Source organism: Montipora capricornis, chromosome 12 (assembly GCF_036669925.1).
Source record: "Montipora capricornis isolate CH-2021 chromosome 12, ASM3666992v2, whole genome shotgun sequence".
NCBI classification, from domain to species: domain Eukaryota; kingdom Metazoa; phylum Cnidaria; class Anthozoa; order Scleractinia; family Acroporidae; genus Montipora; species Montipora capricornis.
This window is the reverse complement of record NC_090894.1, coordinates 20366807-20394306: the sequence shown is the minus strand read 5'-3', so window position 1 is coordinate 20394306 and position 27500 is coordinate 20366807. Positions and strand designations below refer to the sequence as shown.

At 39.0% G+C, this 27500-nt stretch overlaps 3 protein-coding genes across 7 annotated transcripts in view; 2 read left to right on the top strand and 1 right to left on the bottom strand.

Annotated features, from left to right (window-relative positions):
* LOC138027987 (visual system homeobox 2-like) overlaps nucleotides 1-24392 on the top strand; it is a 26019-nt gene extending 1627 nt beyond the window's left edge. The window contains exons 4-11 of one of the 5 annotated variants that reach the window (XM_068875621.1): nucleotides 310-371; nucleotides 653-755; nucleotides 2108-2179; nucleotides 2428-2586; nucleotides 6953-7050; nucleotides 8238-8294; nucleotides 9187-9276; nucleotides 23851-23987. In XM_068875621.1, coding sequence (XP_068731722.1) covers nucleotides 310-371; nucleotides 653-755; nucleotides 2108-2179; nucleotides 2428-2586; nucleotides 6953-7050; nucleotides 8238-8294; nucleotides 9187-9261 — 626 coding nt within the window. In that variant the 3' untranslated portion in view covers nucleotides 9262-9276; nucleotides 23851-23987. Of the gene's footprint in view, nucleotides 1-309; nucleotides 372-652; nucleotides 756-2107; nucleotides 2180-2427; nucleotides 2587-6952; nucleotides 7051-8237; nucleotides 8295-9186; nucleotides 11395-13666; nucleotides 14036-14731; nucleotides 14956-23850 lie in introns of those variants that run through there. The other 4 variants (XM_068875622.1, XM_068875620.1, XM_068875624.1 and 1 more) reach the window with 4 other exon arrangements.
* LOC138027989 (histone H2B-like) lies at nucleotides 2577-3931 on the bottom strand. The gene is made up of 2 exons (XM_068875626.1): nucleotides 3822-3931; nucleotides 2577-3193 (listed from the first exon to the last, which is right to left on the bottom strand). Exons 1-2 carry the CDS (start codon nucleotides 3914-3916, stop codon nucleotides 2908-2910), a joined length of 381 nt encoding a protein of 126 aa, XP_068731727.1. The 5' UTR covers nucleotides 3917-3931; the 3' UTR covers nucleotides 2577-2907.
* Nucleotides 24393-27305: 2913 nt separating the features above from the next.
* The window catches only part of LOC138027817 (BTB/POZ domain-containing protein 9-like), an 11702-nt gene continuing 11507 nt past the window's right edge, over nucleotides 27306-27500 (top strand). The window contains exon 1 of the mRNA XM_068875435.1: nucleotides 27306-27500. This exon is cut by the window's right edge and continues 763 nt beyond it. Within this exon, the coding sequence (XP_068731536.1) occupies nucleotides 27432-27500 (69 nt within the window). The 5' untranslated portion in view covers nucleotides 27306-27431.

The window sequence follows — 27500 nt, the reverse complement described above, 5'->3', positions numbered from 1 at the left end:
TAATCATGACTTTTAAGAAAGAAAGCTGTAAATTGTTAAAAGTGTTATTATTGTATCGTTCATACCCATACATAGCCCGAAGAAACTTCCAAATTAATTAAGACCATTATATCATCAGAGATGGTGTAATAACTTTGTGTGCAGTCATTGCTGTCAGTTGTTGTGCTACAGATTGATCAGGTGATTTTGTGTCGGTAGTCATTAGTGAATCAACAAGGACTTCTTTGGAATGTGCATTATGTTGCAACTATAGTGGTAAGAAAACAGATAAATAAGTTCTAAAAGATCTTGTTTTGATTTAATGCATAGCTAACAAAGGTACCATGGAGGTGGATGCAACACTCATTCAAGTGAAAGCTGGAAAAGCAGAGGTGTGTTATAATAATAATAATAATAATAATAATAATAACAACTTTGTTTAACTGTCAATGAGTTTAGCAGAAGAGCACTAATTGGGGACACTAACGAAATTAACTCAAATCAATTTTTTTTGTGGACAACCTGATGACTGAACATTTCAGAGCTCTAGTGAGTCATCCATTGCTTTGAATTTAGCTACGATAATTTGACAAAATATTAATATGAAACCCTCTTTATCTTGTTTGGTTCACTTTGATCACTTATTTCAGTTTTGTTTTGTAATCTGTAATAGATTGACAGGAGAATTTCAGCATTCATACAACGAAAGAGAGTGGAGGTAGACCTGCTTAACAAAAGAGAGTTTTGTAATGTTGTTGATACAGAAACTAGCAATGGTGAGATAAACTCTTCATGTTGGTACCTTTAAACTTACTTGTCATTCTGGCTGTTTTTGCTTCATTTCCTTTGGAAAATGTTAAGTAGCTAATCAAAACAGAATTTATGGTTGAAAGTTCGCAAAATTATGACTACCAAAATTTAATATGTGAACAAAAAGAGTTGTTATATAGCTGAGTTTTTTCCCCCAGCAGTGCGTGCTCTCATTGGTTACTTCGAGGGCACATGACATCTAACAATAAAACTGTTTCCTACCAAGACTCTTACTGGGCAATAGTGCAAAATCTGTGACGTCAGAGGGTAACAGTGCTCTGTTACCCGCGAATATTGACCAACGACCGCCGTTACTGTTGCCATTGCACGCTTTTCTTTTTGTGCTTTATAACAAATCACTTAGGGCCTGTTTACACGAGCCCGGGTTGCTTTTTACCCCGGATTGAATCACTGCAGTGGGTAACCGTTTTGCAGTCAAATGTTCATAAGCGTTTACATGAAAACAGTAGTCAAACCGGGTCAGCCCCCCTTGCCAGGTAACCCTTCTCAAGACTCCGCTTGACCCGGCTAGAAGGGTTGAAATTTCTTCAATCTCTTCATGTAAACACTGGCATATCTGACCCGGGATTGTTTGAACATCACTTTAACACAAATTGATGATTGTGATGATTGCATGGTTCGTCTGCCATTTTCCTCACTGACAAGTAGTCACCAGCCCTTTCAACCCAGCGAAAGGGAACTGACCCAGGTCAGCCGAGAATGACCCAACCCTTACCCAGCCTGGGCTCATGTAAACGTAATGTTCAACGCTGAATTGACCCAGGTCAGTGTCCAACCCGGGCTTGTGTAAAGAGGCCCTTAATGACTGGTCCCACAGGAAACAGTTCATTTTGTTTTCCTTGGCTGCACCTCAGGGAAACATTGAGATTCTCTGGAAACAAAATGAACTGTTTCTGGAGGGACCAGTCATTTAGTGTTTACCAATGAGGTCTTTTGTTTTTGTCCACCGACAGTGATGATGTACATGAATTTACCACCTATTGGGTTAGAGGGAATTTGTTTCCACAAAGCCAGCAGCATTGCTGGAAACTGGCTCAACTTTACATGTGTACATGCAACACACATGAAATCAATAATGCTATGCAGCAGTATTTTAAAATAGAAACGTTTTAGCATTTCCAGGATAGAACGTAAAGTGACAATTTTAGAAGACATTTCTCTTTTCCTCTTATAGGCAAATATAACCAAACTCAAAACAAAGCTTAGCACCATTTCTGTTTGTTGACTGCAATTCAAAGCGTGATTCAAGGTGGTGCCTTTGGTTTCTGCTAAATCATGTTATTTTTTCCCCTCCAAGAAATAGAATTTCAATGTGCACGAACAGATGCTGTGTTCGTTCATAGGCTTGGACAGAAAGGCCACATCAAAGGTAAGTATTTCAAAGGGTCTTTGTTTAAGGAGTCAAATCAATAGCCTTTTTCACTTAAACATTTCATGTTTGTTCATTTGCTTGAGCTAGTGAGAGATATTGACCTTATGCATTGCAAAGCAGTGTGATGTCAAAGGAAGATTGTAACAATGGAACTCACAGCAATTACTGTTAGAAACCATGATGTGTGATCCCCAGGGAACAAGTCTCTGCACATTGAACTTTAAAAACCAAAATCTGTTTATTAGTTACTAGGGTAGAGGACACGAGCACGACAAGTGAAGCACATGCATTGAGACCAGAGATTTCAAATAAATATTTATCCCCGACTTTCCTGGAGGGAAAATCCTGCCCTGGAGTTGAGGAACGTCTAAGAAACCTCGAAGAACACCTCGGCTACAGACCAGGTATTATAACCAATTTATTAATTTGCTTTCTCACGCGACGCGATATAAAATTACGAAAGGTATCGTCTCCCTTACAATTCGACTTTGTATAGGACTCAGCGAGACTCGGTGACTAAAACCAATGAGAACTTAAAAACCTAAACTTGAGCATTTTACAACTTTCTTAATTTACGTAACAGTCGATGAATCTGGCCTCTATTCAAGAGTTGTTAACAAAATACAGAAAAAGACCGAGTATATTAATAACTTTGTCATGTCCTGCAAAGTCACACTGAACTTGATTTCCGTGTTGACAAACATCTCTTAATCCTTCAATGAATTTTATTTGCTGCTCGTGTACTTGGTCACAGCTTTTGTTCCTTCGCTGACAGCGTGTTTAGCCAGTTCACCAGGTAGCAGAAGTCTAATGGCGGTCTGGATCTCTCGAGAACTGATGGTTGATTTCTTGTTGTAGTGGGCCAACCTCGATGCTTCAGTAGCGATCCGCTCGAAGATGTCATTGACAAAAGAGTTCATGATACCCATGGCTTTACTCGATATTCCAGTATCAGGGTGAACTTGCTTCAGAACTTTGTATATGTAAATGGCATAGCTTTCCTTTCGCTTTCTACTTCTCTTCGATTTCGTTTCGCCCGAAGCCTTCGCCTTACCGGCCCTCTTTTCACCCTTCTTGCCAGCAACTTTTGGGGCCATATTTGAATAGGAAGATGTTTATGGTAATCAACAGTTCAAAATATGAATCATTTAGGCTTTTGGCCATATTTATGTCCTCGAGCCATTCGGATCAATTAGTATGCGGATCGAAAATCCACGAATGCTATTGGTCCGTGAGTACGACCCGTGCAGTTTACCGTACAACACATCATTTTCATGTTACAAAGACATTTAATACATTACAAAATACTTTGACGAATTGTGTTGAGTAGACAAGGGGAATATGTGTAACTATTGGCTATTACTTTGTTGAACATGGTGGCTCTTAAAAGAGCCGTTGTTGAACTGTTCACGAGACAAGCATCTATCCGCCAAAGCCGTACAACGTACGGCCTTGCCGCTTAAGTGCGTAGACCACGTCCATAGCAGTCACAGTCTTCCTCTTGGCATGTTCAGTGTAGGTTACCGCATCACGGATAACATTCTCTAGGAAAACTTTGAGGACACCCCTGGTTTCTTCGTAGATCAAGCCAGAGATTCGTTTGACACCGCCACGACGAGCAAGGCGCCTAATAGCGGGCTTCGTGATGCCTTGGATGTTGTCTCTTAGAATCTTTCGGTGTCGCTTCGCACCTCCTTTTCCGAGTCCTTTACCTCCTTTTCCTCGACCAGACATGTTTGGATTCTTCTTCGTGTGATATTCTTCAGACTTCAAATTTCACCGGTACTCGACGAAAGCGTGGTGACGTATATATTAATGCACGCCGGACCTCTTAGGAAACTGTAGAAATTTGTGATTGGTGGGTTATTTCGCTTGTTTCTGCATAATTTACTTTGCATAAATTATACAGTCAAGCAGTTTGATCCGTCTTGGGCATAAGCTTTTTTATGAAAAAAGGTTCTTAATAATCTTGGTTCTTTTTGAAGTGTGCTTTACATATTATTGGGCAGTTGTTTTACCCTCATTTTAAAACGAATTTTCGTTATAAAATAAGACTTTTTTGCAGTCCTTTTTGCAATGCGAACGCGGTCTCGTCTGTTTGTCTCCCAAATAGGTCTTCTGGTCTTGTGTTAACATTCACGTTATGCAAAAAGATATACAGGTTGTTTACCATTTTCAAGCAGAAACCGGTTGATACTAGGAGCGCTTACCATTTGAATGGAATTTTCGACAATTCCGGAGAGAATTCAAATGGAACAGTTCATCTCGGTGGAAGGGACGAATACAAAACATGGACCCCAGGTCAATGGACCACCCCTATGGATCCGGTCCATGGACCCCTTCACGGATCCGATCCATGGACTACCCCTGTGGACCACCCACAAAAATCTTTACACGAAAGAGGAAGGTGATCTTCACATGTATCTGGACAATTTAGGCAATTGTCTCTAATTATAAACACCTGAAAAATTCAGGTCGCTTCAACGGGATTCGAACCCATGACCTCTCTGACACCGGTGCAACGCTCTGCCAACTGAGCTTTGAAGCCACTCAGTTGGGAGCAGGTCAATTTGTTGGCCCAGGAGCCCATTACTAGGAGCCTCCATATGCAGTAGATCTTTGAGTCAACCTTTGCCCGTATCTTTCTATTTTTAGAACGAACCCTTGAGCAGGAGACTCGCATTTCAATGATAAATTTACATCAATTTGCACGATTTAAATACAGTGTTACTGCTTTATTTGTCTTCGTTAGGCAATGACTTTACTCTGCTTGGCCTTTTAAAACAGTGTGTGCAGAGCCGAGGAACTCGTGGAATTCTAAAAATAGAACGATACGGGCAAAGGTTGACTCATAAGAACGTGTATGAGAGAGGCAAGCTCCTGGTTGGGCTCATTTGTTCCGGTGACGAATTGGATGAATGTAATGAACTTATATTTGAAAAGCGGTTTATAGAGGAAGCCCTTTGGAGCCACCAGTAGGTGGTATAAGTGTATATAACAGGCTATTGCTTAAATCGATTTATTTTTTGATTGAATTTCCCACTAATGAGACTCCTGCAGGAGCCCGATTACCAATCACAAGAAACAAAGTTGACGTCATAGCGTCACCAAACCGCAATTGTCTTGTCTTTTTGCAGAAAAAGTAGTCTAAAAATAGATCGTACACAGGCTCCTGGTCTGTAGAAATACTGTTACACAGGCTTAGTACGGGAGTTGTTCGCTCCTAGTCATGGATTCCTGCTTAAATTTTCCAGATAAGTGCCACGATCACTTCTCTCTTTCGTCTAAAGATTTTTGTGCTTGTTAAACATATTGAGTTTACAAAATGAGGGGTGGTCCACAGGGGTAATCCATGGACCAGGTCCACAGGGGTGGTCCATGGACCTGGGGTCCATGTTTTGTATACGTCCCGGTGGAATGTTTTCGGAAAAAGGGTAATACCTTTCGAGGTATTCCCTTGTTCTCGCTTTGACCGGAATGCCCGGAAATTTCTGTACCATTTGTCCACAATTACTAGTGCCAGAGAAAATAGACCGTTTCGTTTGTTTTTTAATCGGAACAACCCGTTTTTCTGGCAAATGATGGCAGCCCCTGGGGCCTGTTTCTCGAAAGTCCCGAGAACTTTTCGGGCCCGAAAAGCCAGTCGTCAAACTGCAATCTGGTTATTTTTAAAAGCTGATCCTTTAACAAATTTTTAATGCAAGAAAAACTAAGAGGATTGCGAAGTTTAATGGCTTGGAACCTCGGCGTTGCGAAGATATAAAGGGAATTGTGGAACCCGAAATAGGCCCGAAAACTTTCGGGACTTTTGAGAAACAGGCTACATGGGCCCGTTTCTCGAAGGTCCCGAAACTTTACGGGCCATTTTCGTGTGTCACATTTCCTTTATATCTCAAGAACGGAGGGGATTCAAGTCGTCAAATTTTCACCGGCTTTCCAAAAGAAGCGGTTGGCAGTTTCACAAATGGCTTTTCGGGCCCGAAACGTTTTCGGGACTTTCGAGAAACAGCCACCAGAAGACTGCCTTATCTGCGAGTCGTGCGAAAAAAACGACAAGGAAGAATCGAAACCAGTCGCTCGACACTTCAACCTTCCTAATAATTCTAGCCAACACATGGTGATCAGCGCGCCCTTTACACCAGGCCTCGGTTGTTCAAAAGGTGGATAACGCTATCCACCGGATAAATCACTATCCAGCGGATAAACACTAGCAAAACCAATTGAGTTATCCAGTGGATAGTGATTTATCCAGTGGATAGCGCTATCCACCCTTCGAACAATTGGGGCGAGGGTAACACGAAAAGGTAAAAAAATGCCGAAAAGATTCAGTTTTGAAATCGGTTTCCTCACTACCCACGAAATTGAGGAAATTGTTATGCACGTGGCTATATCCCTACCCGGCAATACCGTATCTCCATCTTTCACATCATGAAACGCTAACAATCCACAATTTCCGAATTCGCTCTGACGAAGGGCTAACGCTCGAAACGTCAGCTTTCGAATTTCTTTACAGTTTCTACTTACCACATCAACTCAGTTGATAAACCCATTTCTATGTTTCACTTTCCCACAACCTCGTTCCCAGGGCTTTTCTCCACCTTCTCCTCGGCGGAGAAAAACCCTGGGAACGAGGTTGACTTTCCCACCGACGCAGAACCACGGTTTCTTTAGAAATTAAACCTCTTCATTCATCGTTGTTTAAGAGTCTTTAACAAAGACTTTTTCTCGACGACTTTGTCGATTATCGTATCTCTTTCTACTTGATTCTAGGTAGGCCTGTGCCGCGTGATGTGTACACAAGACTCGCGGATCTAGAAGAAAGAGTTTTATATCTTGAAGGAATGTCACCAGAGTACTTCAAACAAAACGTAAGTTTTTGGTTAAGCAGAATTTTGGAGTAGATCTGAAAAAGGTCAGCAGAGGCAATGATCTACTGAAACCCTTATAAGCAATAAGTGACGTACGCTGATAATCCAATAGCGTAATTTGTTTTTTTTTTCTTTATTTGAAAATAAAAACCTCATAACAGAAAACAATAATTTTCGTCGAAATGGCAACGATCGTTTACGAAAGGGAAATGTGCGTCGGCGCTCGCGTAAGCCGCCACGCTCCAACAAAAACCGGAGAGCCAGAGCTCGTAGCCTACATCTGATTCAAAAATAGTGTTCTAATATTTGGTTGCTATGAATCATTTGAAGTAGAAAGGGCGTTTATTAGGCCGTCATTCTGGGCCTGTGCAGCCTCAATCCGACCAATTTAAATTAGAAGCCAAACATCCTATGAAGAATTTAATAGGCGTGCGCAGTGCAAGTAGTCAAAATTAAAAGTGGAAATTAGAGTGCTTGCTCAGAGACGACGACGAGTTCTACTGGCAAGTCATTCTAGAGTACAGGTTCGCATTGATGATATCCCGAGGTAATATCTTCGAAGCCGTTCCGAATCTATAATAACAGTCCATAATTGAAACGTAAAAGGGAATTTGAATTTCAGCGTCATATGCTCACGCCATCCACAGGACTTCAAATTTGGTCCTTTTTCCTCGGGGTTTAATTAACCGAGGACGGCAAAAATTGTTCCAGAAGTTAAAACGCTCTTGCTCGTGCGGGGCGCCTAAACTGTTGTTTTTGCTGATTTATTAGGCGAAAAGAGTTTTCGTTTTCGTTTTCGTTTTCGTTTTTCGTCCCTTCGATGTCATTGCGTAAACTCCCTGTCCCAAATAAGGAACCGTCGATTCTTTTAGAAACTTTCGTGAAGTTCACAAGTCCCAGCGGTCCTATCCCCACTAAGTTAGCTCTTACTCTTTGCCACTTGAGAAGAGCATGAACATGACCTTGAAGCGTGTAACTTGCATCTCTTTTCCTTGGAACAAAGCTGGGGATTTTTTGTCCCCAAATAGGGACAAAAATAAGATCAAAGCTGCGCGCGCGGGAAAATGCACGAGCTACGTTAGATCTAAATATGGAAATTAAGTGTTGAACTCAAAAAACCCCAGCTCTGAAACAGAGTTGAACGCTTCAAGTTCATGGTAAAAAATTGGGTTGCTTTTTTACATAAGACCCAAAATACCCGACATGGTAGTGATTCAAGAAGAAAAGGAAGTGATTCTTCTCAGGTATGAGGAACTTTTTTTTTTTTTAATTTTGTATTTATGAAAACATTGCTAAGTATTCTACCGTGTTCGAGAATATGAAGTTTTAAATAGAGTATAGAGAAGTGAGTCGACAACCTCACGTAAGTGGCTTGCTTTGTACGCACTTCTCCAGGTAGTGATAATTTTGAGTTAACCCAACACTCGCATTTGCATTTCTTCTGACCTTTATCGCCGTTAATAAATGTACCAGCTTACATTTATGTACATAACTTACATTGATGGTGGAGCAGCGCGCCGGGGCTGGGGAACCTTTCACCACCCCGTTCCCCTGTTTCGCGGATTCTCGTTTTAGGAATATTTCAAGGAGAATTTTTGAAAATAGCCCTTCCAAGCTTTTATAGGGTCCTTTGGATTTCAAAAAGGTCGGGAGGGGTACCGTCAGTTCCTTATAAGCGCCTTTGGTGCTACAACAAGTTGCAAAAATAGTGGAGACACTTCACCTTCTTGGGGCGTTATTAATTTCCTAATTATCTTTCACACTGCAGCCCCCCTTCCTCCCTTATCAGTGTTGCTAGCAAGACAAAAAAGTGTTGGAAACTTAAGAAGTCAACATTGAAAGGGGGAGAGGGGAGAGGAAGTGGGAAAGGTTTAAATTCTAGATACGGCGGGCATTGGAAGCTAGAAAAGGTGTTTGTTAATGAAAGTGTCTCAACAATTTTGCAAAATTGTTGAGACACTTTCATTAACAAACACCCTTTCTTTTCACTTCCCGGATTGAACATTTTTATCGCACATGCTCCGACCTTCCTTTGTATCTTTTTCCCTCTACCTTTTAATCTTGTTAAACTTGGTATAATCGTCGTTCTGGTGCATGCTTCTCTTATAAAGTGCTTTTTTTCTGTTCAATTGGTAGGACCTTACACTAAATTCGATTGACGAGCGGATACGAACTCTTCGCCACTCACTGTCGAAAGGGCCAGCATCGTAGCCAGCATTGCGGAAGGTTAGTCCGCGGAGGTGCCCAGGTTGGCGTATGTTCTTAAAACCGAACATCCTGTGAGCGGAATGCAAGATTGCAAAAAGCATTGGGACATTTAAATAAATTTCTAGTCAGACTGAAAGCCTCTTAAGAAACTCAGGAACTTTCTTTCATAGATCTACCAGAACCTTCCATTTATTCTCCCAAGATCGATGGCGCGTGCGCGCAGAAAACACCTGAAATAATTCGAATGAACAAGTGATTTTTTTCGATGGTTGCTCAACCTCGTTCCCAGGGCGTTTCTCCGCCGAGAGTTGAAATTTACTGAAGTGGTACACGACCAACGGTTTATTGAACGTAGACCTTTCTTTACATGGACAGACCACGACTCTTGTAACTGGCCCTACTCTTTGCAAATGGTGTGTAGAGTTTTGTTACGTCACACAATTTCACGAACAAAGGGATGGTGACGAGGCTGGACAGTCCTTCTCCACTGAGTAAGACCTTAACCATTCGCAGATGTGATTGCAAAGGTAACACTTTTTCCTCAGTTTGTTTGAAGACCCTGGATGTTGGTTGGTCCGGGCGGGGTTAGAGCCCGCGATCTCCCGCTCCGGCGGTAATAGGATGCCAACCGGATGTCGGAAAATAAACTTCGAACTGTAGACTTGAAACAGCAATTAGTTTTTAGTATCATCGCCGTACGGCTGCGTTCTGTGATGACTTGTTTGGGCAATTTTAGTTAATGAACTTCAACTACCTGATACGATAAAAGCAAAACAACCCCCAAAAAAGGGATTATTATTTATGTGTCGAATTGAATGTCTCTCTCTCTCTTGTCGCGAGTTAATGTCGTGCGGTAAATTTAAGTACGTGGTAAAGTAACTATTTACAGCTTGAATCCCTTTTTTTTTTTCTGTTCCTGCCATTAATTAACTCGCGTTTTCATGTCGCTTTTAGATATTAAAAGTGTTTCCTTTTTCCTTGCCGGTAATTAAAGGTTCCTCTCAATCAAAGCCCCTAACTGTTCTTGGGGGTAAAAAACACTTAATTTCAAGTCTTCAAGTTCGTCAACGCCTTGGCTCTCTATAGTAGCGTAATTTTGATCCAATTAATTGGTTCGTTTTTTTAATCACTGGGGCTTTGCATTGAGTCATGGTACTTTAAAATAGTGCATTCGCCATTATAGTGTTTGTAGTTTCCCGCAAGGACAAAGACGAAATTCGCCATAAGCTAGGGAAAACACGCATACTGAAAAGCTGTTTAAACCGGAAATTAAGCGGGGTCTGAGATTCGGCATAGTTGAATTTAGTGATGTGTGTTCAATAGATTTGAGACAAGTTATGTGGTTTAAGAGAAGAACTAAGTATACTTGAAGAGCTGCGATAGACACATCGCTCTTAAAAGCAGCTGTTACGCTCGAGTGGAAATCCTTTGTTACTATCAATAATGCTGTTCAATCAAAGATTACCCGATTGATGAACGATCACCCTAAAGGCTTTGTCGCATTAGGCAATTACTGACTCTGTTTTTCAAATCAGGAAAGAGTGACTTCAAACAGCGAAAGATTGGTTATTGGCCTTAAAAGACTGTTATTGCGACTACAGTTATAATTGTAATAGGGAATTGATTATTTTCCTGTGGATAATCTGGATTTGCTTTGGAAAGAACTGAAGCCCGCGTCTTTTAAGATTTACCGCGAACCTCTCCAGGCAATCATTAACGCTAAAGGGACGAAATTTGAAGAACGTTGTAATTTTTAGCAGTGTGCGAATTTTCCACCTGGCAACTGGCACGTAACTCTTGTCGTCTGTGTCGACACATAATCTTTTTTGCGTCGTCTTGAAAATAAGCTGAGCGAGTAATGAATTGTTTTCTTCATCATCAAATATTTAATAGTTTTTTGCGATCAGAGTAGAACGTACTTATTTATTGTGATTAGCCGCTTTTGGTGTGAGCTTTTTTAATTATCTCCATTCTTTAAGTAAATGAGTATTTCCATTTTCAATTTTTAGTAAAAAGCATTGTTAAATCATGCGCAAAAATGGTCAACATTTTGTATATTTAAGTCGGGTTCAAGGTTACGGAATTAATAACTCATTAAAAAATCTCTTATTTTTCTTTGGCTATTTGTAAGTACCGTATATTTTTGTGTATTGTGTGGAATTTCTTTGTTACCAAAAACTGGTCTTATGGAAAGGTACTGCTCAGCGTTGGCATAGGAAAGATTTTCTTTTAAACTTTGTTTAAAATCGTTGCTGTTTTTAAGAACGTAAATGAATTTTTTTTCTCGATACGAAACCGAGAACAAATACGCCTGTCTGATAACAGGTCATCACGAAGATGAACTACCTCATTGAGTACATGCTCTTAGTAATGTTATATTTAACGACTTTGCGAAAAATACAATTCTTTGTTTCCTCATTTATTTGTATTTACAATCTGGGTCTGACTTAAAAAATAGAATGTTTTTAACATTCTATTTTTTTAGTCAGACCTATATTTAAAAATATCAACACAAAGACAAATTTCGTTTTTTGAATGCTCTGAAATTATTTTGGCCACGGGTAACTCAAGGCCCTTGTGTATTTGGTGGGGTCTCTTGCTTTCCTAAATTGCCGTCTTCTGTCATCACCAGATGGTAATCAACGTTCATTAAAAATCCTATGAGTCAACACTGTTTGCATAGTTCTTGTGCCTGACGTGGGATATTAAGCCTTGAATCGGTACCAACGGGGCTAAATCCTTTTCATTCAATTCAGATCGTGGTCTCTAGTCTGGATGGTAAAGTGTCCCCTACAGAATTCCTCGATGAGGGTCTTGACTTGGCGTGTATTGTGTTCTATTACGAACTTGTGCTACTACCTGTAACTTTAAGAAAGCGTTAGGGAAGCGCGGTTGTCCAAGACGTTGGAGATGGCTTATTTTCGAAATTCTCACTTCTCTTTTCACATACTGTAATCCAAAAAGAATAATCTAGACTAGTTTCGAAGTGCTAGTATTGATTACCCCTCAGTCTTTGTATGCCAGTGTTAATTGTGGGATTTCCAGTTGCTAGACTCGGAGCCCAAAAATTAAACGGTAAATAAAGGAAACGGTGACATCGTTAAATGTAAATATAACTATGATTGGACAGCCTTTTTTAGACGTTTTCCCGAGGGACCGTAGAAGTAGAAGAGGTATTAGAAAAAAAACTACAGGCGAACAAATGTAAATTTTGAACTCATTTAGGGTGTTTAGAAATCGGTATTTTTTTATGTGTTCCAATTTCGCTTTTAGTTGTCCAACGAAAAATCTCTTGTATGTTATGTTAAGAAATCAATTGGTTTTCCAAAAATAGTTAAAAAGGATAACAATTTGACAGTCTTAACACCGCAGAACCTCTTCAAAGTACCAAAGTGTTGAGCACTACTGAAACTTAAATGAAAAGTGAAGGTTTTGGAAGGTTGATGATTCAAGAAATGTTTCTTTTCTGTTTGGAATCGCGAAATGTCTAACTGGCACGTGCCAGAGGAATCTTCCTTGGAAGGTCATTTATTCCCTTGAAGAAAAGAAAAGATGGCCTTCTCCTTGCACTTAAGAAATATCTCACTTTCTCCTTTAGCGGATCTTTATCAGTTTTCTCCGTTCCTTACGACAGCCAATTGTATTAACGATTGACTGACAACTTGTCAGATTTCTCTTCTTTTTTTTTTTTTTTTTGCAATTGACGCGATCTCTTTCATTTTGACATTTCATGGGGTTTCTTCCGAGTATTGTGACAGACACAAGTTCCACAGGGAAGATTATGATTGCGCTGTCCAATATCGTTCTTGATTGTGAAATAAGCAACTGTTTCTTGGCTGAAATATGTTAATACTAACAGGGAATACAATATGAATTCTGTGATGATCAGCTGGCTTGCGGGTTAGGTAACCTCATCGAAAGGGTTATATCATACTTCTTTCAGGCCTTACTTTCCACTCTGTATTACGTTACACAAATCTTTGATAGTTGCCAGTTGATTTTTTCTCTTTTGAAAGACGAGGTTGTAAAACAACGGTGCCGTTGTGTTTGAATGTTTACTTGAAAACTCTCTCGAAAGCTTTACTCACTAATTAAGTGTGAATATGATAGCTTCAGGCAAAAGCCGGAGACTTCGGGAAAAAATCAGGAGACAGAAATTTAGGACAACCAAAAGAGTTTGAATTTGAAGGCAGAGGAAATTTTTTTTGATGCGCGTCTGAGGAAAATCTTTGCAAATACGTTACTTAAGTGAAATCCGTTTCCTTAGTAATATAGCTAATAATATAAAGACAGCATGTCATGTGGATGTCCAGTCGTTTGATTGGCAGGGCAGAATTGATTGTTCAATTTCCTTTGCATTATTTCTCTTTTAAAGACAATAGCTAATTATTAGAAAATGAAGATAAAGGTGATTAGAAAAATATTAAAGCTATCCAGGCATATTAGGTGGCGCGCGTACAGTGTAAATATCATATCAACTGTGAAGCGTTAGACGTCACAACGCGGCAAGAGTGAGGTGATCTTTCGCGGTCCGACTATAACATGAGCCGAGAGCTACAAATTTGTTTCGCGGTGTCTCACTCTGAGGGATTCCCCCCTGTGAAACGCTCCTCGCCGATCCACTCCTTTGCAATCCAAGACATCCTTGGTCTCGGTGACAAAAACTCCAAGCCAAAATCAAGCTGTCAAGAACACACAGCTCTGGTGGAGTGCTTTGGACCAGTTGTCGCGCGATTAGAGAACCCGAGGTCAGACGGAAACGAAACCATTATACCAGGTTAGCACATCTAAATAATCTTACTTCGTTATGCGCATATCGGGTTTCGTTTGTAACTGCGATTTGGAAAATTGAAGAGTCGTCTTTTTTGCTTGATATTTCAATACCGTCTCCGCTGTCACTTTAGAGTACAAATGGTTTTATTATGCTTTAATTAATAGCTAGTGTTCATTTCAAGCTTCGTGGTTTACATTATAAAAATCACCTCGAAATTTCCCTAAAGAGGATTTTACACTGTTATCTTTCTCATCAAGGGCCAAGTAATCCTATTCGACAGCCATCCGGCATACGATTGCACTATACGGCAGTCGCTATTAGTTGCACGACCTCATCGCCGAATTTTAACGTTCCCAAAAAGAAACTTTTTAGGTTTTTCGTCAAACAATCGATTGCAGTTCAATGACCTTCGAACGAAAGGCGAGAAGTGAGACTGACGGCGAGATTAGAAAGAAGATCTTCTAAATTCAAGAAACTCATTTCGCCATTTGCGTTCATTTTTTTTAACTTGATGTACTGTATGCTGTAAAAAATATTCATTTCATGTATTCTCTATTATTGATAACACTGCTGTCTTTTGTACATATTTATCCGAAAATGTCATATTTCACCACTAGGTCCCTCGTAAAAAATCCGTTATTTTCGAAGAAATAACTGAAAAGTAAGCGAACTCTGAATCCACAAAAATATCATTTATAGATGTCAAGTTGGAAGAAGATAAAATCAAGAAACCCCTTCACCTAAAAACCGTGTTGAAACACACGGCAAGCAAGAATGCTCCCAAAAAAAGGAGACATCGGACAATCTTTACAAATTACCAACTGGAAGAATTAGAGAAAGCCTTTAAAGACAGCCATTACCCGGACGTTTACGCTAGGGAAACTCTCTCAGTGAAGATAGAGTTACCAGAGGACAGAATTCAGGTAAATCAACATTTTCCCCTTTCATTAACATCCTTTGGTTTGTGCACACTGCTAGTTTTAAAGAAATCGAGTTTAAAACCTCCTTTTACTTTTAGAGTTTTAATTAGGCAATTTTAGCTCCATCAGAAAACCACCTGTCTCGGCAGGAAAATTTTTTTTTTCACTGACTCTGCGTGCTCTGCTGCTATTACACAGCGGCACAATCTACGATACGTACGAATCTACTTCAGTGAGAAAGATGAATTTGTTTTTTTGATTACGATTTGTGAAAGCTCGAGAAAAAAATTGGTGGCAATTGGCATTCATTAGTGTTCATTAAAGTTATGAACTCCCTCTAATTACCGCAATTATACACCTACCAGATTTAGAGCGAAGCAGGTGGCTCCGAGCTGACAACATGCGCGCTTTTCAATAATTCTCTCTTTTTGCGGGATTAGCATCGAAATCAAAACTGGTGTCAAGATAGTCTTTTAATCTGGAATCTTATCTTAAGTCCACACTTGGGGGAAATTAAAAAATACAAATACGAGAATCCCAGTTTGCTTTTTTCTTTTCAAACGCGGACATCAGAATTGGCACGCCTTTGGCCCCAAAATCATCTCTCTGTATATTTGCCTTTGTAGAAGATCGGAAAATATGCTTGAATGCTGGTTTCAGACATTTCAAAGAACTTATATTTAGAAGAAATTGCATCGGAAGCAACGTTAAAAGAGGAGGACATCGGTCGGTATAATAAAAACTTAATTAAAAGACGGTTCTTCACTTGCAGTTTATTATCCACTTTTCAAGACGGATTTTTTTCGTTTGCGTCGATTTTTGCAATTTGGTCATCTCTAATTGCTTTCTAAATGAGAATTTAACAGCCCTTTCGGCTCAGACATCAAGTTGATTTAGCGCTCTTAAAGTTTTATTATTGCGTAAATATACTACGTCGTACAAATATACGACTGCGGAAATACAGCTAGATAACATGCCAATCGGTGTAATATGGACTAACAGGAAATATACACAATGCTAATGACGTTTGGAAAAGGGTGCGAACCAACTTGTCTCTCTTTTGTTGACGTTCCTTAAGCTTTGAGATTTACAGGCGGGTTTTGCATCTGTCACAGTTTGAAAAAATAGCCTTCTGTAAGAATTTCTCTGACAAAACAGGTTTAAAAATTTTTCTAAGCGTTCACCACTTGTGAAGCAAAACCGCACGGAATGTGGTTAAATTGCAACTCGATCGAAAATAGTTGTGTTTTTGTGAAAACTCGCTCTGGTTATTCTCTATGGAATATTTCATTTATTTTTGTTCTTCTGGTTATCGATTTATCGAGAATTAATCGAAAGAAAAAATGACAAGGACAGCTTGGTGCAAGTACTTCTAATTATTTTAAACGAATGATAAAATGTTGCCGGAAAAACCCTGCATTTCAATGTGGCTCGACAAACAATAATAATTACCGAGTTAGGTTTCGCCTCGAAATCCCCTCCATTCTCAGCAAAAAAATATTGAGTGTTGGTTAGCTGTAATTTGTTATTTTTAATCACCTTGTTTCTTTTAGTGCTGTTACAATTCGTTTTAAGGGAAAGGGAAATAGAACTTTCACAGCGTATGAAAAGTAAACAGACTTACAAAAGGTGAAAGATTCTTTTTCACGAAAACAAGCTTAATTCGCATCGACAACAACCAAGTTATTAACGTTTCTTGTAAGATTCAAACTGTGTTGTCCCACTGAGATGGCTTAACGCGATGACTATTAATCGCTTGATTCAGCTGTCGCCATGTTTGGATCTGTAATTTTAAACTTTCTGTCCAGCGATCAGTTGGCAAAGCTAGCGATTGATATTTCTATTCTGTTTTCATCGTGGATGGATGTATTTTCGAGTGCAGAGTAACTAGAAAATAACTTTTCATCGCTAGCAACCTCCTAAGTATGCAAGGTCATTGAAAAATCTCTTTTTCCGTTTATATGGATGACCCGTTAATTAATCTTCGTCGCCATTTTATAAAGGTTGGAATTTTTCTTTAATTAAAATTTAAGTTGGTACCTCAGTGCTGCTTCGATGTTTTAAAGTTCACGGTAATCCAAACTAAAATCTTCCGAACAGAATAACTCATTTAACTTTTATGTTCAGATCCCACGTATGAAAATGAAACTTCGTTTTAGTACGCCGCTGTCTTACTTGCTATCCATTCAAACGAGTTAATAATCAATAATACAGTCAAGGTTACTTCAAGTTTGCTATTGATTAGCCTTTTTCAACTCTCCGCTAACCCTTTTGAAAACAAGCCAATTTTGTAGTCTTGAACCTGAATTTGTGCTTCTATCAATAAATTAGAGATGCAATCTGACGAAACGTTTCGCATTGTTTAGCCCTCCAGGAACTTTACCTTAAATTACCCAAACATACAACTAAACCCGTTTTCTTTTAACAAGAAGGGTAAATTTTAAACAACTTCTCGCTACCTTTCAACGTGAAGCAGTAAAGAAATTGCAATGTCAAGAAGAAATTAATGTACAGTTTAAACACGATTTTTTTAATGAAACTAAATGAGTATGATTTTGATTGCATAAAATGTTGGCAAATGTGCTCTTTTATTATAAAAGATTCCCAGTTTACCATAAGTATTCATAGTTGTTTCAGCTCAGCGTCAGCCTTCTCCAGAGACAGCTCTGAAAAGCTAATTTCAAAAAAGGCGGTGGCCACTTTTTCATAGAAAATATTGAAAAGATGTCGTTATTGTTTATATGCATAACTTGTGTTTATTTTCGTCCAGCTAGTTTGAATTGACCTCCGACGAGATAGGGATCGACCTAAAAAGGAGGAAAAGTTTTACTGAAAGAAAAAAAAAACCAGCTCTCATATCGCCGGACTTATAAAAAGATTTCTAAAACAACTATTGTGTTGCAAAGTTTGTCATGATGGCAGAAATGAAGTCTTTTGTGCTTCAGCGACGCTAACCTTCACTTTTTAGCTAGACAAGTCGGACGGCTAAATAGCCACCAATTTGTGCTGACAAACTTTCACATATTTGAAAAAATCAGTTGTATTTGAGGCCCTTTTTCGCTGTCCAAGTCAAACTACGTCTCCATTTCACACGCTAACGATGCCAAAAATTACTGCTGTTGAAATGGGCGTGAATTTGTGCATTTTTGGTTTGGCCAGATCTCCTTCATCATGAGTATGTATATTCACTAGGTTAAAAGTGAACGTAATGCCACGCGTTACATTTCTCTATTGCAGTAGTAGTATTCTAAACATACGCTTTCTTAAATCATAACATTTATTAATTAGTATAAAACATTTATTTAAGCTTAATTGGGCCTCAGTCACGTAAAATGTAGAGTAACCATTTCAAATGGAAAAATAAACCCTTCAATTATTATAGAATCAGAAAGCAAAGACGACGACAGCATTTTCTTGTGTTAAAATTTGAAGAAAGTTACGACTTTTTGAATGAAAGAAACTAAAAGGTTTTTTTTGATATGTTTGAACGCGCCTTCACGCATAGAGCGAAGCAGTCGAAATGACCGAGCTTCAAGTTTACCACTCTCCAACTCTACAAAGACTGAACAGTATGCTTCCCGCTGAGCCATGACTCTCAACTTGTCAGAAAACTTTCTTATCAATTGTCTCCCACCATTAAAATGAATATGGAATGGCACGCAATATGAAGAAATGGGAAAGTTAACGCCGATGGGCCGAAAAATGAAGATCGCAGCACTGAAGGAAGACGGAAGAGCTAAAAGGGCGTGTTGCGTAAGATTTGCAATTACAGTAAAAGCGACTTTTTTGTTAAAATAACCCATTTTGACAAGTTGAGGGTGGTTGACCATTGCGTTAGGCCCATTAATGTTTAATTACTGAACGGTCTCAAAAATCCTTAATTAAGCTTAAAAGTGTAGCTTCACCATAACATTGCCAAAGTTATTTGAAGTCATTGGACGTAAAGCGCCTATTGTGAAAAACAGCTTGAGGTGCGCAAATCGTGGAAAATCATGTTGAGACTTCGCTGCTCGAATTCAGCCTAATTATTAAAAATGTTTTAGGGAGGTCATAGGTAACTGCCAAATCTTTCTGCTCGTGTAAAAGCATGATAACTACTGATAGAGGACCTTTTTGCCTTTGGTAGAAAGGCACACATACTTTCGAACCAACTCACAAAGTGGAATTAAAGTCAAAAGTGAGTGGGCAGGAATGAAACCGGGCGTCAAACGACTCCTATCGAAAATCACGGCTTGCTAGCACTTTTCGTTCCAGAAATCGAACCTTTGGAATAAAAACACGGACTAACATTTAGTTTTAAACTGTCATGATAAAATTTCTCCCAAAGATAACTGAGTAATTGCTTCGACCATGAGTTCATTAAGCGTTCGTTTCCAATAAAAATAATGCATTTTCTGGAGAGTAATGCATCGTTTCAAAATAATTGCATGCTGTTTCAGTTCGAGTAACTCGTCGTCGTAAAGATAACAGCTTTGCAATGAGGACAGCAACGCCAAAAAAGTCGCTTCAAAAATGGCGTCTTGTTCATAACTACTTCATCGATTATTTATCTTCTTTGTGTCGTATATTGTTGGGGAGTAACCAATTGGCTTGGTAGGATCATTCTTCTATCTTTTTTTTTTTTTTATTTGCCACAATACTAAATAGTGTAAACTTCAAAACATACAGTTACTGGCGTGGAGACCTCTAAAAAACTGTAAGGCTTATACAGAGAGGTCTCCTTGGTGAGACGTGAATAAAAAATCAATTAGAGCAGAAAGGTGAGCGTAGAAAACGAAATGAAAAATCCAAACTACTATTTTGATGGCTTCGGAGTTTATGTTATTTGCTTTTTGTCTTGAGTAGTATTTAATGATTAATGAAATAAACAAACTGTCCTTTAAAGGAAGATAAACTGGAAAGAGATGTAACTGAAAGTGGCAAAGCATTCCAGATTTTTGGTCCTTGGTAGAGCATAGTGAACTGTTTCTTGATGTCGATATGAGGAATGGAACATTGTATTTTGTAACCTCGTGTTGTTGTCAAGACCTTTATGTTAGTCAGTGTTTTGCTTGCAGAGAATGGCTTAGAGGTTTTTAAAATACCGCGCGCTTATAACAATTTTTTTTGTGGGGTGGGGGGGGGGGGGGTAGAGGTGAGCTTCGTGCATGGCGTTGCTAAAATCGCTTAGGAGCACATTTGGTGTTTTTTTTAAAATTTATTTATAATAACCAGTTTTTTCTTCCAACAACAACAACCCACAACAAAAATTTATTGCACCCATAGAGGACAATGTTATCCTCTAGATAGGAACTTCCCTTTCACAGTTTGGCCTTTTCATGCCGCCGGTCAAAGCGGAAGGGAACTTAATTACTAGTAATAGCTATCGCGAAGTGCCAACGAAACAGTCAATATAAGATATAGTTTGCAGATTTGTATCAGAGTTCCAAAATACCCAACAGTTGTTGTAAATTTTAATTCGAAAGTACTGCAACTCAACTTATCTAGTCAGCAATAATACAATAATAGAAAGTGCACACTTTGTATCTCCAACAACAAGGTAGATGTCAACGTGTTTTGCAATAATATGGAAAGTACTGCTTTAATTTTTGAACGGCCGTAATTTTAACAGGAATATATAATAATTAAGTTGAATAAAATCAGTGCCATGTAAAAAATCGCCAAAGCGTTTTCAGACTTTTCAGTGTGAAACAAGTAAAGGGGAATCAAAGTCTCTCGCACATGAAAGTTGTTTCACGTGTAGAATTTTTATTTTGCAAGATACAGCCCAAGTCAAATTGATCGTTGGATTGTGTACCTTGCAGGCAACATATTTCCTTTGAAAATTAAATTGAATTGTTCACAACTCAATGGTTACAAAACAAAAAACAAACTGCTCAACTCGCAGGCCGAAATCCGAAATTGACAACAGCGGCCGATAAGAACACGTATGCCGGTTTAGTTTTGAGCTCGTTCACTCAATATATAACACGATGGTTCGAAAATAAATATTAAAGAACACTCAATACAAGTGTACACAATACAATGGTCAGGGAAAAAAATGTTGGTTTTTTTTGTTTTGTTTTTTTGTTCATTATCGATCTTTCCTCTAAAACGGCATGGTTATGAAATATATTATAAAGTTACAAGATCATCCCGACACATGTTCTTCGATCCGTTAACCAAAACATAGGTGCTCGTCGCTTTTTGAAAGCAATAAATGATTCAACTTTTTCAATTTAGACAATATCGCGGTGCCTAACTTTCCTATATGTACTTTAGGCAATGTATTCTATATACGTGGGATGAAGAAGTCATAAGAGTTTCTAAGACCATAGCATGGCGACCTATATATGTAAATTAATAGTTCTGATCTTCTGACGAAGGGGCAGAAGTCTTTCTTTACCTTATAGTAATCAAGGTAATTCATGGTAAATGAAAGAGGTCTTCTGCGTAAATGGCCAATTTGATAATAACTGCATGCTTATGCCGGGCATACGCTGTCATCAAAATTAAAGAAAAGATCACGACAGTGGTGAACGATAGCCTAAATTAAGCGGTAAAGATGCAATTTTTAATGTTCCTTCTTTTATGTTCTTTTGTGCATCCGCGAAATACAATACTCGTCTGATAATTGTTAATCGTTTGTCTCTTTCTTTGCTGAGGAATAAGTTCAAAGAACTCGGCTTGTGAGCCTTATTTAACTACTCTACGTTCGTTTATGAAGAAAATATTTTCTAACAAAGGAGCGTTTTAAAGGGCAATAGATTCCTGATACCTCTACTGTTAACTCGTCAAAAGCAGAAATTAATTACTGAAAGTGCAGAGCAAACAGTGTTTTTTTTTTTAATAACGCGTAGAATTCCTGTTATGGAACGGGCCGGCAGAGATAAAAAGATTGAAACTGAAGCAAGTTCGAGATTTTAAAAGATAAAACGAAATAGAAATTTCAGGAAAGTAACTTTGAAACAAGCCGACGTTGAGATAAAGGAAGTTAATATATCCACTCTGAAAATTCATTACAGCAGTTCGTTTGATTTCTTTGAGGAGTTATCAACGAACGGTCGGATTACCTTTGATCAAATGCTCCACAGCTTTTGATAAGGTCTGAAGATTTGATTCTTCTGCCAAGAAGCGGGAAGTCTTGTTTTTTGTGTCCGTTCTTGACGTAACAATTGTTTTCCTTTTATTCTTTCCCATCCGTTATATTAAAAATAACCTTAGGGTCGCCTTTCTTTATCACCAATCGCTATAAAGTTGTTCTAAATTTCAATCCACCTGAGAGAATGTTAGAATACAAACTCATTTTCTAACATTAACAAAGCTGGCAGTTTTATTGGGGACCTCAAAACCCATGGACTCTCTTTCCATTTCTCTCGCGCCTTCGGTCGAGCAGGATTTTATACTTGACATGTTATGCCATTACAAGGTGATCAACGACCATATTGAAACAAGTGAGTTCGTTTGCCAAAAAAAAGAAAAAAACATTATCAATAGGCCACATCCGATCTATTTTTCAAAGTGAGTCTGAGTGTTTCACTTCATGAAAACAAAGACTGCGGAAGAGAGACGGAAGTGAAGTCGGTTGTTCCCTCCTCGTCCTGTCCAGACTCCCCAACTTTTACCTTTGAAATGACGATTTTCGACAATTCCTAATTTAGTGGCGGTCTTGGACAGGGTTTGAACCCGGAGCACCCACTTTGAAGGAACTGTTTTTATCCCAAAAAGATCAACTGGCTGACAATTGTACCGACTATTTACCAACACTAATTAGTATTTAGTCTAGTATAAAATCATTGCTGAATAGTGGTTTAGTCTAGTGCTTTTTTAAAACGGTTAGCTTTCTCTTGAGGTTTGGTAACCGACATTTTCTCCTGTTTGAACTTGTTTCTTAGCGGGTGATAATACACGTTTACAGCGGCATTCGGAAAAAAAGAATTGGCATATTGGTAGTCTAGTGTTTAAGTGAAGGGGTTATTAATCGAATATTCCCAGGTTCGAGTCCTGCGAGTTCAGGCATTGCGGTTCAGATTTTAAAAATAGATAGTCATTTCCCATAATCCCTATCAAGCGCCGATAACAGTCAATAGGCCTTATTCACGATAGCCGCCATGTTGGTTTTCAAATTGTCATGCAAATTAGCCATGTGTTATGCTGGGGGGCAAACATTGGAAAAAAGGCAAATTGCGGAAAATCGGGTTGTCGAAATATTGGAATAACATTGCTAAAAGTCCATTTTAGTATTTAGAATTAAGTACCTTTTATAATAATTTTATATCTTTGGATTGCCTTTGACAGTTTGACTTTCTACTTCTTTAGCTACTCATTTTTCACTAAAAACCGTCGAAGTAACCTGTGTAATCATTCTATCTTATTACTTAGGTGAGAAACATTCAATGAACGTGAAACAAATAATTTGTGTGGCTAAGATGTTCGTTATAACCTCTCGAATTTGTGTTGTTTGCCCCCTCAGAAGTGTGTAGCTAATTTGCATGATAATAGCAAATCCAACATGGCTGCGATCGTGAATACGGTCTATTTAGAGAAAATTGGGAATTGTCCATAATCGTCATTTCATATGTAGGGGATGGGTTGAGCGTAGATAGATAAAATATCTCGTTTCCAGTTTTCTATTCCTTGTGGGGAGAAGGAAGGATCTGGAAAAGATGAAGTGTGCGCCTAGGGTAACCGTGCCTTTATACCGAATTGATCTTAAGTCTACCTTAAGGTGTAGAGACCTGGGAACGACCATGAAAGTGGTGTCATTTCGTTCAGGCCATGTCAACAGGTGCACTCTAGGATTGAATGACTAGATAGTGGCTTTTCAAATAGATTTTCGTAGCATTACACTTTGTCTCTTTGTTGTAATATTCTTTACGGAATTTTATGTCACAGCTTAAGGTTCTTTTCCTATCCAAGGTTTGGTTTCAAAACCGCCGAGCAAAGTGGCGAAAGAAAGAAAAATGTTGGGGTCACAGTTCTATCATGGCGGAGTACGGTCTGTATGGAGCAATGGTACGACATTCGTTACCGCTTCCCCCTCATTTGACATCCAGCTCAGCTCCTTGGTTACTGGGCATGCACAAGAAAGCCAAGATTGTTGACGAAAAAATGAAAGTGGAGGATCCCAGTGAAAACGGGGACGATCTGAGATCACACAGTATCGCGTCCCTGAGACAGCGGGCTCAAGAACATAACGCAGCGGTAAAACAAGAACATGAAGCAATCATGAACGCCTATAAACAAGTTTCTTCAAACGACAGGGAACATTCAGATATGGAGTCAATAACCGAGGAAGACGAATTAGACAATACCTTGTGAAAAAAACCCTTGACATCCTTTCCTACCACAATTGACTTCAGTCCAAGAATTTGTTGAACAACTTCAACTAAGTCTTTTTTTTCCCAAGAAAAAACTCTTCCGTTCGAAAATATTTCCATGGAAGTTAACACAGTTAGAAGTTAGCATAGTTATCTTCAATGAAATCAGTTTTCTCTCGGACAAAACCACATTATTCCGTTTTTTGTTTTGTTTTGTTTTTTAATCCTAGTGAGCCGTGGACAACGTTAACTGAACTCGCATCTCGCAACATAAACGTTAAAAAGTATAGCTGCTTGATCACCTTGCTAACAGAAATTCAGGGCCAAAGCTTTTTTGCGGTTTCATCATTTTCATCAGGTAATACTTAGAACAAGTTCTTTTTGTAAAGAATGCGACAAGCAATACAGCTGCGCTTTAAAATAGCTATGAGATGAAACACTTTGTTATCTATTTCTTTTCAGTACGATGATTTCATCATTAACGGCACCCACTGACGATTCCGCAACCTGATTGGCTGACGGAGTCTCTTTTATCTAGCGATAGACCCAGAATAGCGAAATTGTAAACGGCTCTCCATTTGAAATACCTATGCAGATCACATCTTGTATCTATCACTCAATAGTAAAAATAGTAATAATAACATGACATCGAAAATCTCAGCTGAGACAATATCGGAGCTAAGGGAGCTTAAGCACGCAAAGTTTTTGACGCGCGGACGGCAACCGGAAGTAAACATTTCAGGCGCATTCCAGGGCAGTAGTGTCTCCAAGATTTTTAAACTAATAATCTCTAATGGAGAGAAGATACTTAGAAATATATATTTGGTTGTGTGAAAACAAGTCAAAAGGAAAAAAATGCTTATTTCCGGTTGCCGTACGCGTCTCAAAAAAGGCGCGTGCGTAATCTCAATAGTCTTTCTCCTTCATTGTTTTTTCTTCGTGCCTCATTGATTGTCTGTTTGAGTCTTCCGATCTGCGGTAGCAATTCCAATTGTAACGCAATTGAACAATAATGTTGCACTTGCGTTTATCTGCACATGTGCAAAGCAAAATGACCAAATCTCCCGTTCCGTTGAAGACTTGAGTTTACATCTTCGGCCTTAAATCAGCTTCTTTCATTGCTTGAGCACTTCTTCTCCCACTGACTTCCGTCGGTTCTTGGATAGTTCGGGTAACTCGTAGGTCTTGTTAAAAGAATCAGGACAATTACAGAAAAGTTTGAAAATGTAAAAGTTGAATTCGAAATGAGGTTTTCGTTGCGGACGTCGCCCTCGCTTATCGAAAGGTCCAATCCATGAACTCGTACTGTAAGTATTTGTGAAATGGTACAAATGCTGTTCGTCCGCCATTTAGCGGTTACAAATTTTGCTTACTTTAGTGGCATTGGTTGTTATTCATTTGAACTGTTCAAACGTGAACGATTAACTATTTGTAAAGTAATCGATTGTAAATTTGTACATAGAAGAGCAATCTTTCACCAAGAGAAAATTACTTGTTAAATTGATTGTTCGTTTGTAAGTACCACAATAAAAAACGTGATTCTGTGTTGAAAAAAACCCCTGGATTTTTGCTTCGTTATTTTAGTGATTTGCAGGTCGACATCAACCTTACTGGCTGCCCATTTGTAACCTGCATTACCAAGTAAAATGATGATGATGAAGATACTGTTCAGCAGTACCCCTTTTAACAAAAAAAACCTTAAACCGCGTTTTGAAGTCCTTATTACAAGTTATGGCTAAGTACTCCGCAATCTTGTCCCCAGAGTCCGCTTTTCTTTTGGTCAGCACCAAGAACACGGACTCTGGTCACTTCCAAGACAGGAAGTTCACAAATCACGGACTTCCGGTTCCTCTATGCACGTCTATGTGTCGCGACAGTGGGTGTCAACGGTCGCAAACATGGACCTTCACTACGACTGCGCAAAAGCTGGAAGTGGCCACAGTCCGTGTTCTTAGTGCTTAGTTCTTCTTCTTCTTCTTCTTCTTCTTCTTCTTCTTCTTCTTCTTCTTCTTCTTCTTTTCTTCAAGGCGAAGTTCGCGGGGCCAAAACATCGAAAATCTTGCATGCTTTCCCCACTGGTACGCTTGCTACGCAAGGTACACGCATTCTTCTGGAAGAAGAAGAAGAATAAGCTGCATTCGCAGGCTGAAATTTTAAGTTAGTGAGCCTTTGACGTCATTTTCGCCTGGATCCAACCCACTGAGGTCCACTCGGTCAGTTTCGAACGTGAGTAACGGCGGACTGTGAAATCCAAAACTTGCACTCGAAGTAAACGGCCTTTGGATGAAAGTCAAATCTTTACAATTTTGCCAGTCAGGTGTTAAGCAAACACACTTTCAAAATCCGAAGGAAAAAAGGAAGTGATTTTTTTTTCTCACAGGGGCACCCTTCACCTTTGCCGTCACCTTCCATGCTTTACACGGAGGCTCAAGTTTTAATGATTACAAAGAAGAAGCACGTCTTACAAACAGGAATTGCCAGTGAAATGAATGGCTTGCTTGTAAAGATCTTTTGAGAACTGAGGAGATAAATGTCGACTTTTGCTACATTTATCTTTCTCAGTCGATTTGACTCTTTTCTTAGAAACATTTTTCTCCAATCTTCTTCCCTCTCGTCTATCAGGTTTCTGTTGCTGCCAGTGACTTAAGTTAAATCCCTGGCTAAACGATGTGACATTGTTAGAAGAACACGTCCTAACATTGTTATAAGAACGCAACTAATAATACTCGATACGCATATAACATTGTTGAAAGGGCGGGCTAAAAAAGCACAAAGCACGTCGCCACGGACAGAAAACTTTTCAAAGCCCGTTCGGTTTTTTCCCAGCCGTCCCTTATGTCTCATTTCTTGCTGCGAATTCACTTACTCCTCTTTTAAGTTATTTCTCACTCAAAAAACTTTTGGACATCGATGAACATTTCAACAATTCCCTTCCTTTCTATAATTTCTTTAACTGAAGCCACATGCAGTCAAGGCAGTCAAGGACCGACTATTTTGTATCGCTTTTTTTATTTGCCTAGACCCAGGCCTTTTTTGTGGTGCATGTCCCAGCCTGGAATACACGCACAAAGTGGTTACCAAGCTGACGTAAAATGATAGTATATTAAGGTACACGTAGTTTGCTTGTCAAATTGTCCTCAGTTTTTAAATCCTTACTCAACGTTTTGTGAGGTCATTCCTATGGGTGATAGCTCTGATATTCGTCTGGGTAACGGGCATATTGCAGCTGGGGAGATCGATCATGTTGAG